Source organism: Panthera tigris, chromosome E1, assembly GCF_018350195.1.
Source record: "Panthera tigris isolate Pti1 chromosome E1, P.tigris_Pti1_mat1.1, whole genome shotgun sequence".
NCBI lineage: Eukaryota > Metazoa > Chordata > Mammalia > Carnivora > Felidae > Panthera > Panthera tigris.
In genome coordinates this window covers 27,327,147-27,343,738 of record NC_056673.1, presented here as the reverse complement: position 1 = coordinate 27,343,738, position 16,592 = coordinate 27,327,147, and the positions used below count along the sequence as shown (strand labels likewise).

Here is a 16,592-nt window from a genome sequence, read left to right as displayed (position 1 = left end):
TCATTCTTTTTGATTGCTGAGTAATACTCCATTGTATATATATACACCACATTTTCTTTATCCATTCATCCATCAATGGACATTTGGGCTCTTTCCATACTTTGGCTATTGCTGATAGTGCTGCTATAAACATGGGGGTGCATGTGTCCCTTTGAAACAGCATACCTATATCCCTTGGATGAATACCTAGTAGTGCAATTGCTGGGTCGTAGGGTAGTTCTATTTTTAATTTTTTGAGGAACCTCCATACTGTTTTCCAGAGTGGCTGTACCAGTTTTCATTCCCACCAGCAGTGCAAAAGGAATCCTCTCTGTGCATCCTCTCCAACATCTGTTGTTGCCTGAGTGGTTAATGTTAGCCATTCTGATAGGTGCGAGATGGTATCTCATTGTGGTTTTGATTTGTATTTCCCTGATGATGAGTGATGTGGAGCATTTTTTCATGTGTTGGTTGGCTATCTGGATGTCTTCTTTGGAGAAGTGTCTATTCATGTCTTTTGCCCATTTCTTCACTGAATATTTGTTTTTTGGGTGTTGAGTTTGATAAGTTCTTTATAGATTTTGTATACTAACCCTTTAAATGATATGTCGTTTGCAAATATCTTTTTCCATTCCTTCTGTTGCCTTTTAGTTTTGATGATTGTTTCCTTCACTGTGCAGAAGCTTTTTATTCTGATGAGGTCCCAGTAGTTCATTTTTGCTTTAGTTTCCCTTGCCTCCGGAGACGTGTTAAGTAAGAAGTTGCTGAGGCTGAGGGCAGAGAGGTTTTTGCCTGCTTTCTCCTCGAGGATTTTGATGGCTTCCTGTCTTATATTTAGGTCTTTCATCCATTTTGAGTTTATTTTTGTGTATGGTGTAAGGAAGTGGTCCAGCTTCATTTTCCTGCATGTCACTGTCCAGTTTTCCCAGCACCACTTGCTGAAGAGACTATCTGTATTCCATTGGATAATTCTTTCCTGCTTTATCAAAGATTAGTTGGCCATACATTTGTGGGTCCATTTCTGGGTTCTCTATTCTGTTCCACTGATCTGAGTATCTGTTTTTGTGCCAAGGTTCTGGTACTTTCTAGTAGAGTGACCTTGGGCAAATTGTTTAACTTCTTGAGCTTTTTCCTCATCTTTTAAACAAGGGTAATCATAATAATGCCTGCCTCCCTGGGTTGTTAGGATTAATTGAGATAATGCATATCAAGTACTTGGCCCATCATAGGCTCAAAATAGGAAATTAATAAACTATAGAGTCCTGGAGTCTTACTGATAGTTGTGCATGGCCTCAGATGACTTATCCTTACCTCCTCCCCTCACTTCCCACATTTTCAACCAACCTTTCTGAGCTCTTCCAGCAAGCCAGGCTTTGGGCTGGGTATGAAGGATGATTAACCAGATGTGCTCTTTGGCCAGGAATGGCTCACAATCTAGTGGGAAGACTGATCCATAAACAACTAGCTTTGTGGAGGATGTTTCTTAAATTATATGAAAAAACTGCACTGGCAACGTGCATGGTGCCCCTTGATAGGCTAGACCTGAAAGGAAAAAAAGCTGTAATTCTTACTAAAACCTATCTGCCAGTCCCATAACAGGAGAGATCCAGAAATTTGCGCTAGAATCAGTTTCTCTCTCCCACCCTACTGTCTCTTTTCTTCTTCAATAGATGGCAATATGAGATGACAGTTTAATAATTCCTAGGACAAAATACATCCATCTTCGAGCTGGTGATGGTTGGGACTTTAGACACACAGGCATCCTTTTGAAAATGCTTCTGCCCTTTTTTTTTCTCTTGAGTTTGAAGTTCAATTTCCAAATTCCAATTGTGGAAAGGCGGGGAGCCCAGCCACAGATGTCAGAGTCTAGAGTTTTGGATTTATTTGAATTGGGAGATTAAAGTGAGGAAGCCAAAGGCATGCTGAGAGCTGAACAACAGAATTGTATTGGCAGATTTGAGATGGATGGTTTGTAACTAATTGGGGCCCCAGCTGTGCCCTGGGGAGTAGCAGTTAAAGAGAAATCAAGGTCATACAGTGCCTGGGATCCAAAGACATTCATTTATTCAGTAAATAATATTTGATCTTTGAGAGTGTGAGCTACAGATGAAAATCAAATAATCACCTCAGTAAAAGTACAACTGTAGCTGTGAAGAGTGCTGGGAGGAGGAATCTGTGTAGTAGGGGTTGGTGGAGACAAGGGGGAGGGTTCCCTGGCGAAGTAACTTTTAAAGATGGGCCACATCTCTTATCCTACTTTCCAAAATGTTTTGATAGATCTTCTAAATAACTGTTTTACATTGTAGTTCAAGTGTAGCCCTGTCATGGGGGCAAAGCAATGGACACGATCCCTCTCTGGATCCCAGATCATGAGAAAAATGTATTGGTTTTGTTTTAACCAGGATTATCTTCTCTGAGCATGGCCAAATACCAAATGAAGGACTGATGCTGAGGGTGGCAATCTCTGGGAGCTGAAGGAAAAGGGCAGATGTGGCCCTCTTTTGTGCATGGACTAGAGGCAGGGTGGAGGGACCGCTTTCCTTGCTGGCCTGAACCAAATCTGATGCTTAATTTTTCTCAGACTCAGACTGCCCTGGGGCTTTTGTGGGGACCACTCTGGGAGAAATAACTTCCTGGGTTGGAAGTCTGAGGGTTTCTCCAGGGGTCAGAAGTCAATGCCAGTGTGGGGAGGGTCCCTTGGGAAGCTACCCAGGGTGGTGCACAGATGGTGTGAATGGCCAGGGGAGGCAGAATGGGGAACACTTCTGCCATCAGACAGAAGCTGGGTAAAACCATCAGAGGGTCTGTCTTGTGTGTTGCATTGGAGATATGGCTCCATGGGACTGAGTATCATGTGCCATCTGCCAGTCCATGTGGGTTGATGTCACAAGAGTTTGCTGGCTTTTTAACTTTGTGGAGCATTAATGGTATTTGAGTCCCATGTAATGGCCAGAATTAGATATTTTAAATGCACTGGATAGTGTTTTAAATAAGATTAAAAATATCAGCTTTACAGGGCAGCACAGTTTCACTGATGGTCACTCATTTTACTCAGTTAATTACCATCTATCAAGTCCCTCTGGAAAAAAGAATAAAAGACTCTCTGATGTGCCTGAGAGTAGGAGTCCTAGGGAAACCAAGGGACAGTAAAGACTGGGCTTGTGACTGTAGGAAGTTCCCAGTCTGGAAGACACACAGTGTGATAGAGTACCATTCAGGAGACAAGTCTTTTGCATGCTGGGAAAAGGGGGCCACCACCAATGCTTAGGGTCTTATCTGGGTATTAAGGGATGAGTAGGCATCTTCCAGACATCGAATACAGGTTAAGGCTTTTCAGGAGTCTAAAACAACTTGGGAAAAGGTAGTGCACAAGCTTAGTCTTCTGGGGAAACAGGTTTGGAGGAGGTGGGAAGGTGATGGTGAAGATAAGGGGAATCAGCCCAGTTTCTTGGTGCCACCTGAGGGGTTGGACCTCATCCTATAGGCTGCTAGGAAACCACTAGAGGTTTTGAAACATGAGAGAGATGTGATCAGATTGTGTTGTATAAATAGAATTCTAGAATGGGCTGGAGAGGTAAGAGCTGAGTCAGGGAGACCAGTTTAGGATGCTGTCACGTGAGTTCAGGGTGAGAGAGGGTAGGGCTCACACAGTGCTGCTGGCTGTAGCTGTGAAGATGGCTATGGGAGGCTGGTTTGCAGAGCCAGAGCCAATTGTCTAGGGGACTGATAGAGTATGACATAGAAGCAAGAGAGAATAAAGGGTCTTTCCTGCTTCGGTATATGGGCCTTCAGGAGAAGGGAGCAGAATTAGGGTAAAGGTGGTAGGAGCCAGGAGAAGGGGAAAGATGGTGCTGGCTTTGGATGCATTTAATTTGAAGTGTCTTCCTAGAACAAGTTAGAGGCATCCTATAGAAAGGGACCCAGGCTTCATGACCAGAAGGCAGAGGTTTAGAAGACTTGGATATGGATGAGAATGTCTATGGGGAGCAAGCAGTCAGGGACATGGTAGAAGCACCTCCAAGGAGGAGGAGGAAGGAAGAAGAGCAGCCAGGGAGATTGAGGCTCAGTGAGAGAGAAGAGCCAGGAGAGGCATGATAGGCCATAAGGGGAGAGTTTAAGGAAAAAGTAGCCCACAAGAGAACTAACTGAATGCAACACCAGGGCCAAATAGTGTTAGCATTAAAAAATATTAGTGTTTGGACTTGGCATGTTGGAGGCGCTGCCCATGTTTTTGTTACTCAAAAGCCTGGTTGTGATAAATGATATTCATGGATCTTTGCCAGAAAGCTCTGTAACTCTTCCATTCCTCTGGAGAGTCTACATCACTGGATCCAGCCAGACCATCAGAAAGCCATGCTCTTGGGCTGCCCTGATTTGACCCCCATGTAGAATCCCTTTTACTGAATTGCCCTTTGGTGTTTGTTTTGCTGTGCATTTTCATGGAGGGACCTCTAAGAAATAGTCTTGCAAGAGTTTCATGGTGGGAACTATTGCTGTATGCTGAGGATCTTGTCCACTGTGTTCACTGCTCATCATCTCTACAACCACCCACAGGAGAAAGCTCTCAGAAAATAGCCTGAACAACCAAAATGCTTTTATTTTGTAGGAAATGTCAACCTTATAAGTACTGATATTTTTCTTCTGCCTTGCTTACTCGGGAGCTCAAAGCCAAATTTGCAATTGAAATTTAGTAAATATTTAGCAACGTTAACAGCATGCATTTCTCTGTCTTAACTCTCCTTGTGTTCTTATATTCCTCCTACCCTAATTTTTTTTTAATTTAAAAAAAAATTTTTAATGTTTATTTAGTTTTGAGAGACAGAGACGGAGCACGAGCCAGGGAGGAGCAGAGAGAGAGGGAGACACAGAATCTGAAGCAGGCTCCAGGCTCTGAGCTATCAGCACAGAGCCCAATGTGGGGCTTGAACTTGCGAACCATGAGATCATGACCTGAGCTGAGGTCAGACGCTTAACCCACTGAGCCACCCAGGTGCCCCAGTAATTTCTTAATCTATGTTAAAAGTATATGCTTTTGTAAGTTACCTTTAATCCTTTTTGGAGATGTGAGTTGTGTAAGAAAAAGAAGGAAGCCATTGATGAACATTAGCCAAGTGTCCTTGGTAATGAATCTTCAGACAGGTTGTTTGGGCTTTTTATATTATTATCTAAATTGTAGAAACAAGTAATATCTGATCTCTTCATAGCTAGTAACAGCTACCTCTATCTAGTGTCTAGTGAATTACATGCAAGTTTCAGGATGTTCAAGGGGAACTACCTTTTTCCTATGCAGATGTTCTAACAGATGTAAGCCTCATGTGGCGACCTCCCCAGGTAGATAGAGTGCTGAACTAAGGGCCTTGTGGTAATACAATGCTTCGCTAACAGATGTTGCAAAGACACCATCCAACAGCCATTTCTGAGTGGACTCTGCACGACTGGTATGTTCTGTGACCTCGCTGAAATCAAGGTCTTAGCAGAATAAAGGATGGTGGATGGATTCTGTGCTCTGGGGCAGGATTCATCTGGCAGAGACATCATTACAATATGGAATCAGGACTTTAAGAGACAAAGGAATCCTAGAGATCATGTAGGATTACAAGGACAGATAATCCTTGTGAAATCAAGCCTCAGCCCTATGTCCAGGGTAGAGATGAATGGTTAACTTTGTTTATGAGAGTGGTTCTGGGTGCCTGGGTGACTCAGTCCGTTAAGCGTCTGACTCTTGATTTCAGCTCACGTCATGATCTACTGGTTTGTGAGATTCAGCCCCACTTTGGACTCTGCACTGGCAGTGTGGAGCCTGCTTGGGATTCTCTCCCTCCCTCTCTCTTCTGTGTCTCTCCCCACCTCTCCCCTGCTCTCTCTCTCTCCCAAAATAAAAAAGTAAACTTTCAAATTCCAAAAAAAAGGAAAGAAAGAAAGAAAGAAAGAAAAAAAAGAAATAAAGAATGGTTCCTTGAAGATCCAAGCTGGCTTTTATTATCATCTGAATGAATTTGAAGTGCTGCCTGGGTCCAGTTCTACACAGTGGGTAACTAGGAATGATGACATTGATTTTCCTGTGTGCCTTGCTCATCAGCTCCATGGTAGTTGTAATAGGGGTATTTCAGTAAAGTTTTCACTAGTGGCCCCATTGTGGGGTTAGTTGAATCAGGGTGGGCTACAGAGGTAACTTTTCCACAGCACTAAGTGATAGAATGGTCTGTTTGGAATGATATAGCAATAATGTTAGATCCCCAGCTAAGCCACAAAAATCTACTTAAAGCAGTGTACCTTTAAGTGGATTAATTTAGGCCCTAACCCTGTAACCACTTTGAGTCAATGTGGGAGATAGGAACACTGCCCATTTGGGTCTTGTGAATAGAAACAGTTCCCGTGCTTTTTCTCCCTTGCTGGTAAGGATGATTACAGCTAATTAGGGTTATCGAATGCTAACTCATCCAGGTGCTATGCTTGAATGCTTCACTTGCAATATCTCATTTGATTCTTTTGTCTCCTCCACAAGGTAGGCGCTGTTGTTCTTCCCTTTCAGGCAACTTGCCCAGTGGTGATGCAGCTGGTGAGAAAACCCGAGACTAGACCCAACCAAGTCTGTTGCCCTCTAGATCCTGTAATCCCTCACCAGTGGACTAACACCACCAGCCACTTCTCTTATTTGATGATCCAGGAAAACTGGGTCTCTCTACTCCCGGGTCTGGGTTCAGGACCTTCCTCCTGGGATAGAGGCCTTCCACAGCCATTATCTCTTTTTCCTCCCTCCCAGTTCCAGAAATGGCTCACCTGGTCCTTTTCCACTGCCACCTCTATTAAGGGTTTCTCTCTCAATATATGTGTAATTTAACCTAGCCCCCACAAAGGCAAAGAATGGAGTTGGATGCCAATGACAGGCCTTTGATTAATGCCCAGGACTTAGAACATCTTCTGTTGCCAAGGACCATAGTTCTGAGCATCTCAGCACAGGATCTAAGTGGGGGCTGTCAGAGGAGAGTAGTATTTCATGGGCCCTGGGGACCCAGAGTATCTTTGCCTCCTACCTCATTACTTTGAGGGGGAAAGGAGGGACCTCAATCATGTCTGCTATCCACACAGGGGTGGACTGGTCTAGTCAGCAGCCCAATGGGAAGCGGAGGGAGTTCAGTTCAATAATGGCTGCTACTGGGGCGCCTGGGTGGCTCAGTCGGTTAAGCGTCCGACTTCGGCTCAGGTCACGATCTCGCGGTCCCTGAGTTCGAGCCCCGCGTCGGGCTCTGGGCTGATGGCTCAGAGCCTGGAGCCTGCTTCCGATTCTGTGTCTCCCTCTCTCTCTGCCCCTCCCCCGTTCATGCTCTGTCTCTCTCTGTCTCAAAAATAAATAAAAAACATTAAAAAAAATTAAAAAAAAATAATGGCTGCTACTCTGTGCTCTCTGCTGCTGAGTCCAGGGAGCACAAAAATGTGGTCCTTGTCCTTGGAACTTACCTCTGATGGAGGATACAGAGGTAGAAAAGGATAATTTTGGTTCCTTAAGACGGAGGTGAGCACAGAGGAAGAACCAATAAGCCCCATGTTGGGGGTGGCACTTGAGTGGAGTCTTTTTTTTTTTTTTTTTTTAAGAGCATGAGCAGGGGAGGGAGGGTGCAGAGAGGGAGGGAGGGAGGGAGAGAGAGAGAGAGAGAGAGAGAGAGAGAGAGAATCCCAAGCAGGCTCCACACCCAGTGGGAACCCCAACACAGGGCTCAATCCCAAGACCCTGGGATCACAATCTGAGTCAAAATCAAGAGTTGGATGCTCAACTGACTAAGCCACCCAGGAGCCCCTTAGCTGAATCTTAATGGACAAGTTAAAGGGCCTAGTAAGAAGAGGTGGGAAGAATGTGTCAGGCTGAGGGAATGGCATCAACAAAACTGTGGAAGGGTGAAATGCAAGTATGGTGTATTAGAGGGAACTAAGAGTTTGATAGCCAAATCTGAGCACTTAGGAGAGTCCCTGACACATGGTAGACCCTTAAATGTTAGTTTAAAAAATGGGAGTATAGAGTATGAGGTGTGGTAGAGATGAATCTGAAGCAGTTTGTGGGTGTCAATGGTAGATGGTTATCAGTGGTAGTACACACTAGGAATTTATTGTGTACTTACAGGTGCACAAGCTGAGTATTAGTTAATCTTCACAGAGTCTTATGAAGCTGATATTATTATTCCTGTTTTCTAATGAGGATGGTAGCATGGTTCAGAGAGGTTAAGTAAATTTCCCCAAGGTCACACAGCCTGTAAAGGTTAAAACAGATTTAAAAACCCTGAGTATGGTTCTAGAACCCATCTTAACTACTGCTCTGTGTTGCTTTTCTTTTTCTTTTTTTTTTTTTTTAACTTTTAAAAATTTTTATAAAATGTTTATTTTTGAGAGTGTGAGCAGGGGAGGGGCAGAAAGAGAGAGAGAGGGACAGAAGGTATGAAGCAGGTTCTGCACTGACAGCAGAGTGCCCAATGTGGGGCTTGAACCCACAAATGCACGAACCATGAGATCATGACCTGAGCCAAAGTTAGACACTGGATGCTTAACCAACTGAGCCATCCAGGCACCCCCTCTATTGCCTTTCTGAAATGAAGGCCTTGGGAGTGACAAAACGGTCAAATCTGCTTTTTAAATAGGTAACAATGGCTGCAATACAGAGGATGGATTTGAAAGGGAAAAGAGGCTCAGGGGCCTGCTAGGGCTGTATAAATCAGAGATGTGTTCTTGGCAGTCCTTTAGGGCGTGTAGGAGCATGGCCACTGAAGAACCCACCTCTTCGAAGGACCTCAGTAGCAATTAGGGAAGCACTTCTATGGCTCCTCCAGTGTCATCCATCACCTCCTTGTTGCCTTGAAAAGTCTAGGTTTGGAGAAATGTCACCCCAAAAGTGCCATCTCCTGTGCTGCCCAAGGACAAGTGAGAGGGTCCTAATGGAAGTGGCGATATAATCCTCAAGCCTCTTTTTTCTTTCTTTCTTTCTTTCTTTCTTTCTTTCTTTCTTTCTTTCTTTCTTTCTTTCTTTCTTTGTAGCAGCATCTTTTTCTAATTGACCACTAAAAATAATAGCTATAATTTGGTATAATTGTATGCCAACACTGTGTTCTGACATGTCATTTGCTGCTCATGACCCTGTGTATGTTGGTATTTGAGTTGGGGAAGCTGAGGGTCCAGTGGTTGAATAAATTGCTAAAGGTCATTGAGCTAGAGAGGAGAAGGAATGGTTTGTGATTCCACAGCCCACTTCTTTTCCAGGCAGTCTTTGCCTACCCTCCACCAAAGTACCCCACAAAAACAACAGACTGGTGCTGTCCTGTGGCTGGAGGTGTTACTTCCCCTAGTGAGTTCCACCTTCTCAGTTTGTGTGGTCCCTTGTCTCCCACCTCATTCATCGAGTTCTTTCATGGCTTCCCTGGAGAATTTGTCCCTTCTGCCTCTCCATCCTGGGGACATTCAGAAATTTTTCTTCTGAGTTCCAGCCGCGGTTGTGGCTCCTGGTGGAAAAGGCCTGTCAGGTGGGACAGCCAGGTTTGCTGTGTGCTCCCTGTGCATTTGGCTCTCAAAGTGCAGTATCTGGGGTCTTTGTTTTTAATCATAATAGTTCACATCTTTTCTTTCCATGCTGATCAGCAGGAGCCAGCTGGGGCTGGTAGCAAATCTTCCTTTAATTTCCATTGTGATGGATTATTGCTTCACTTAAAATGGTGTTTAATTTGTACATGTGCCCTGAGGCTTTTAAATATCGAGCTCATTTGATTATTGTTGGAAATCAATTTGGACTCCAGTATGTTCAACGAGTTGGACTCGTGAAGCCCCATGGAGCTTATGGCCCCATTACAGGTACCAAAGTCCAACAATCAAAATGTGGTGAGTTCTGCAGCCTCATACCCTAGTTTCTTCCCTTAAAGAAAAAAAAAAATCCATCTATTTTACCTTCCTTCCTAAGAATTGACTCAAAGACACAGCTTTTAAAATTTTCACTTAAGAGGGAAGAAGACAGTAATAGATGATTACTTTTTGGACCTAGCTGTCATCCTTTTTTTTTTTTTTTTTTCTGTGACAGCCTACTGTTTCTCTTTTTAGACACAAGGACCCTCTCTTGATTCTGCTTCAGCTTGCTTTCTACTTACCCCCTCTCATTACTTCCAGCTTGCCCTGTAGTGCTTGGACAAGATGCATATTTCAGCAAGCCACTTTTTCTTTCCTTGCTTTTCCTTTAGATGCCTGTGAATTCCTATGAAAAGAGGGAGAGGAGCAGAATGAACAGCAAAGTCTCATGCCTGCTGTTTAGGCTCCCCAGGGTTTCTCTAGTACCAAGCAGCCTGAGATATTGCTTATGGGGTCAATTTTTCTTTTGTCTTTTTAAGTTCAGAACTATGGTATGCAGTGAATGTGTGTGCATGGGTATGTGTTTGTATGTGACATGTTCACATTGAGTACAGACTATAAATGGTTATTCCTCAGAAGGAGCTTTGAACAAGTTTTGGAATTCAGATTTGAAGCTGAGCATAACCAGAAACCCCTGTGTACAAACTTTTTTTTTTTTCCTTCCCCTCTCGTTTCCTACAGAAGAGAAGTGAGAGAAGAAATAATTCTACTCTGGGGAAATGCATAATTTAGAAGCTGTCTGCATGTATAAGAAAACAGACTCTGTGGCTGCTCTATAAACCCAGACTGGCAGCCAGGGCTCGTTGTTTCCTTTTCTTCCTTCAGTGTTTGTATAAGACTGATGGGACCCACGCTCCTAGTGCTCCCCACTGGGCAGCTAAGGCTGTGGACTTCAGAAGCTGGCCTGGGGCAAGCCTTGAGCTCATTTCCCTGCTTGCCTTTCCTATTTTCTACCCTGACCTACCACCCCTTTCCTTCCTGGAGATAACTGCCCTTCCTGCGAGTGAAACAGAGATATTGGAAAGTTCAAGGGTATTTCAGGAAACCTAGGCAGGGTACTTGTCTCTTTCTACCACCCTGTAACACCTCAACACCCAACACCATTGGTCTACCATGGGTTTTTGTTTTGACCAGACTCACCTTACCTGCTATCAAAAGATGTCCATGGTGAGAAGGAGGGGCTCTGGGTCCAAGGGGTCATGTATCTTCCTTCCTCATCTCCTCTTATGGCCAGGCCTAACTCTGAGGTAAAGCTAGGGAAACTAATTCTCACTTCCAAATTCTTCCAGGTATTTCTGTACTGTTCAGTTTACCCTGATTTCACATCTTTAAAAATAGTGGTGGGGAGACCAAGCAGGGAAAACACTATACCTGGGCCCCTGTAAGTCTGAATCCCTTCAGTAGTTGGACACCTCATGTGTAATTGGTCATCCTGAATGTGGAGCCACTGTTGTCCTTCAGCCTAATGCTGGCCCATGCTGTTGGCCATTCAGGAAGATATACAGAGTCCTAGAGGTATAGTGAGGGTATAGTGGCTCTCAGTGACTGCTGTGGTGGGAAAGATATCAGGGAGGAGGGCAGCATCCCTTTGGAAGATTTGGTTAGTGAGGTTTAGGGGAAAAAGAGGACTATGATTTGCAACGTTCTCTAAACATCCAGATGGATCCCAGACACAACCCAGAAGATCTGATTTTATTTGTCTTCCTCCCCCGGCTCTCTAAATAATTTTATCTTCAAAGCATGATGCAGGCATTAATTAACACTGTGGCTCTCCTGGGAGGTAGGCAAGTGGGAACACCACCCCTGTTAGTGAAGCCCAAGGAATAGGCAGGTTCAGAAGCTTTAGGTGGGGGAGCCAGAGAAGCAGGGTATGTATTGAGGTTTTGCCCTCAGACCTTTACTTGGACATAGCCTGGAAGCCACCCACTTTCTCAGTGTCCTTGGTTCCTAGTAGAATAAAATTGCTGAGGCAATGGCGGAAGAGATGTTTGGCACTGTGGGATGACTAATGGGAACTTTGAGGGTTGAGGAGAGATTCTGGTAAAATTCACTGTCATTGTGAATTTTAGATGCAGGAGTCTGATTGTGCCATTTGTTTCATTCATTTCCTTGCTTGCTTTTCAAACAAACAAACAAACAAACAAACAAACAAAGTACTAAGCATCTATTTCTGGGCAAGGTATGGCAAAAGAGCTTGCTAACCATAAGGGACCCTGCTGGTTGGGAACTTGATCCTTTGTATCCCATGCTTGATCCATAAAGCAAAGGGTGGGATGGAGCATGGTGGTTTCTGCTGGTAGTGGTTTCAAGTGTTGGAAGACTCCAGGTATCTGGAAATGGATGAGACATAAATCTGTGACTGTTGATGTAGTGACTTTGTAGAGGCTGAACTTTGCCTTTTCCTTTAGCCATATATCTTGGTTGGCTCAGAAGAGGAGGCCCTTAGGAGTCTTCTCCCTGGGGCTACAGGTGGCGCATCCTTAAGCCTGGCCTCTTATAGGGTCCCCTAAGAATGGTGATCATGCCCATTTCTGAATGTTGGTGGAGGGTAGGTGGGGTGGCTGTTGAGTACCCTGAGTTGATACTGAACCTCCAACTCTAGAAAAGCAGCGACACTGGGATCTCCAGTAGTTTCTTTCTCATTCATTGGGCATCTTGGCAATGATGACAAGAGACAGAGAAGGGGTCATTTTTTCCTATAAATGTTTCCCTCTCTCTTGGGTGGCAGTTGGACTCTACTTGCTTTGCACGAAGCCCTGTTCCATCAGTTAATGATATTCCCCTTATCTTGGCACTGCAGGCTGCTGAGAACCAGCCCTAGACCTCTGCTTGAGGGTCCTTCCTCTGAAGACATCACCAGTGTGTGGAGCGTGCCCCACACCCACCCCCTGCTAAACCACGGCCTTTACCTGTGTCTTCCGGTGTTTCCCGTGCGACCCATCCTGTGGGAGTGCCTCGTGGGCCACTCCAGAGTTCACTCCACGCTCCACGGCGCCAATGGTGAAGATGACAAGATCCAAGACTTTCCAGGCATATTTGCCTTCCTGCCACCGGACCTACAGCTGCATTCACTGCAGAGCCCACTTGGCCAATCATGATGAACTCATTTCCAAGGTACATGTTCCCTGCAGGCCTTGCTTGCCCACCCCGGGTGTGGGGGGCATTTCTGGCTCATAAGGTTGCACAGGTTTATAAACTCTCCCAAAGAGCCTGGGATATTTGTGGGGTTTTTTGTTTTGTTTTGTTTTTTGTTTTTACAGGTTCCCTTCCTGGCTGTCTCACTCAACTGAGAAATAACTCTGAGTTGGAGGGAGAGTGTACTAGTTTAGAATGTAATTTTGGAAATTAAATGTCATCCCTGTTGGTGGCTGGGGAAGTTGGTGGCTCACAGGCCAGAGGGGAGAGGGGCTGAAGAGTGATTGGAGCCTTTCGCTAGGCTGGCTTAACTCAGGTTGGCAGGTGAATGCCGTGTAGAGGGCTGCATGCCTGGAACGTGAGCTCTAAGAAAGTTGGTAGGGGCAGGATATCTCAGAGGATATCTCACTTCTTAGCTGACATGAGAAAGGATATTGCCTGCTAAGCCCCCTGGGAAGGTTACAAGATGACTGAGTTACTAAAACGGGTGTCCTTTGGGGAGGACCAAAAGTGGCTTGGTAAAGAGCTGACCTTGTCCTGTGGGGATCTTTAGGGCTTCTACATGAGATAATATGGTGTGACACTTGATCAAAATTAGAAGAAATAATGGAACCTTATTTTCCTGGAAAAGCATTAGCAACTGCTTCCTAAAGTTGGGGCAAGGAGATTATTAATAAATCAATAAACATCCCAGTTGTTCAATCCAGGAACTGGCTCCTTCAGGCAACATTCTCAGGGTAGCTACCTCCCTCCTGGCCCTAAATTCCCATGAGAGGAGAAATGGGTTTTACTAGGCTGCACAAAAAGGATAAAGATCATGGAGACCTTTTCCCTCTAAAAACCATCCTTCCTCAGAACCGGGACTTTATGCCATTAAATAAAAAAACAAGCCAACCTGTAATCATACCCAGACTAAATTAAAAAAAAAAAAAAGTGCTCTTGATCTGTTTACAAGAACTTCTAGAAAAGGTGGCATCACTTTTCCCTGACTCTGGCTCGATAGCCCAGCCAGAGAGAAGGCTGGGAGATGAAGGATCAGTAGTTCTAGAACAGTCCCGTCCAGCTGGCTAATTTGACAGGAAGTGAAGGAGTCTGTTTGAACAACCATGTGTGGTTATGGGGCTTCTCAAATCAGGACTAAGAATGGAAGTCCTCCTTCTAGGCCTATTCCAAGATCTAGGGTTACTACAGAGTTTGAATCCTGGAGCCCTCAGAGTCTTGACCTCTGGCCCGCTTTTACTTCTCTAGGTTTCTGCTAATTACTTTCCTTTATGCCATTTATGTTCCAGCCAGCCTGTAGCTCCCTTCTCTGTCAATAGACTCGTCTTGTCTCAGATTCAGCTTGAATCTTTTGGGAACCCCTCAAGTCTGGAATTTTGGATGTGGGGAGGCTGTGTCAGTGAGGAAAGAGAGGATCAGTCCTCTTGGCTTTGGAAGGGGGCCTACAAGCTTGGAGGGAAAATGTGAGCTGTCCTATTTCTGGAAATCTCCAGGGAAAAATGGAAGTCAAGACATCCTTTTAATACCACGAGAAAGTGCTATGTATCATAAGAAATTGAGGTAACAATAAAGTGTATTTTAGCACCTTCTGTGTATTAAAAACTGCGACTTGACACTTTGTAAATGTTATCTCACTTAACCCTCATAAGAAGACTTTAAGGTAGGCTATAGTAATCATTTTATGGATGGAGAAGTTGAGACTCATACAGGCTGTCCAAGAATGCAAATTGGAGGCTTAAAGGAGAGAGAGCAATTACTTTGAGTGTGTTCAAGAAGGATTTCTGGAAGGGGTGGTATTTGAGCTGGGTCTTGTGAGATGTACAGAAAGGAACGTGTGGAGATGGTAGTGGCCTTCCACACTGATGTTTGGAGCCTGGTATTCAGGGCCTTGGACAATCTGGCCTTTTGAGTTTGATTTCTTGCCAGTTCGTTGCTTTATTTTCCAACCACTTGGAACTAAGCAACATCCCTGAATATGCAGATGGGGGTATTTCAGTCCTCTGTGCCTCAGCCAACAGCATCCCTTCTTCCTCACCTCTTTCCTCTCTCCCAGGAACTTTTATACATTCTCCTTCATCTGGGACCATATCTACTAGTTTGGTGTCTCTGGGTTAGAACCTGACCCATGGCAAGAGCTCAGTAAATGAACAGATAAACAGATGGGTGGATCCTGAGCCTTAGGAGAAGACCAGTGATGAGCAAAAAATGTCTTTGTTGGCCTCATGTCCTCCTTCCTGCCCCTTCTGGGGCAGAAAGGCTCATTCACAAGTCCAGGCCAAAGTCAGCACAGGCTTCAGTTTCACTGGCCACAACCGGTGCACAGATGGGGTGCATTAGAGCTTGATGATTTAAAAAGTTGGGTTAAATGCCTGGCTGTGGGGAGAGGGTGAGGGAACTGTAGCTGGCACGGCACAAAGATTCTTTTATTTCATTCCGCAGCCACCCCCAGCATTAAATAATCTATAGATTCTTATGCAGGTCCACTTAACGGAAAGATCACTGCCCCAACCCCCTCCTTGGAAAATGGGCCTTTCTTTTCATTTTGTTTCTCTCTTCCATTTAAGAAAGTTCAGGGAGAGAATGTTTCTCCTGTTCTCCCCTCTTGACATAATCTCTTATGCGGTTTCAGAATCTGCCCAGTGGGAGTTAGGAGCTGGGAAGCAGATAACTGGAGCAGCAGTGTAATTAAATGATACTTTGTACTTGTAATAGAGCCTTTCATCTGGAAGCCTGACATTCCGTTGTTTGGTTTAAAAAAAAAAAAAAAAAAAAAAAGTGAGTCTGACTTCCTTATGGAGAAGTGAACACAAAGGTCCAGAGAACTAAAGCTCGGAGTATGCGGCTGGTAGAGAACTGGGAACAGAGTCAGGACTTTGGGCTCCCGTGGAAATGTGTAGTTGCAAAGTTTTGAACAATTAGGGTCTATACTGAGGTGGTGGAAAGAATCCTGCACCAGGCTTTCCACCGTCCTGGCTTGCTGTAAATCCCCAGAGGCCTCATTGCCTGGAATCAACTGTCCAACCTCTGAGTCTCAGTTTCTCACTAATAATTTTTTTTTTTTACATCTATTTATTTTTGAGAGACAGAGACAGCATGAACAGGGGAGGGGCAGAGAAAGAGGGAGACACAGAATCCGAAGTAGGCTCCAGGCTCCGAGCTGTCAGCACAGAGCCTGACGCAGGGCTCTAACCCACGAACCGTGAGATCACGACCTGAGCCGAAGTCAGATGCTTAACCGACTGAGCCACCCAGGCGCCCCTCAGTTTCTCACTAATAAAAGGAGTGAAGTAATATTTGCTGTGTGTAATGCCCAGTAGCTAGCACTTCCTGTGTGCTTACTATGTGCCATCTCCATAACAGTCCTGGAAAGTAGATATAACCATATTTGAAGGTTCGGTGAGGAGGTTTACCTCATTGGGTTGTTACGAGGCTGGATGAGATCATGGGTGTGGGGGTGGTTGGCAGATCACAAAGCTCCTATGCAAATACATAGTGTAGTCCCTTTGCTTCTCTTGGTCCAAAGCGGGATTGGGGGTGATGGAGGGGATTGTTCTTGCCTGATACCAAGCAAATTTAGTCTAGCTAAGGTAGTTTCACTTTAG

General features: G+C 44.7%; 1 protein-coding gene across 5 annotated transcripts in view; it reads left to right on the top strand.

The window, feature by feature from the left end:
* The window catches only part of YPEL2 (yippee like 2), a 66,055-nt gene that overhangs the window by 13,215 nt on the left and 36,248 nt on the right, over positions 1–16,592 (top strand). For all 5 annotated transcript variants that reach the window (XM_042967602.1, XM_042967606.1, XM_042967603.1 and 2 more), the window contains one exon: positions 12,656–12,969. In XM_042967602.1, coding sequence (XP_042823536.1) covers positions 12,853–12,969 — 117 coding nt within the window. In that variant the 5' untranslated portion in view covers positions 12,656–12,852. The remainder of the gene's footprint in view (positions 1–12,655; positions 12,970–16,592) is intronic.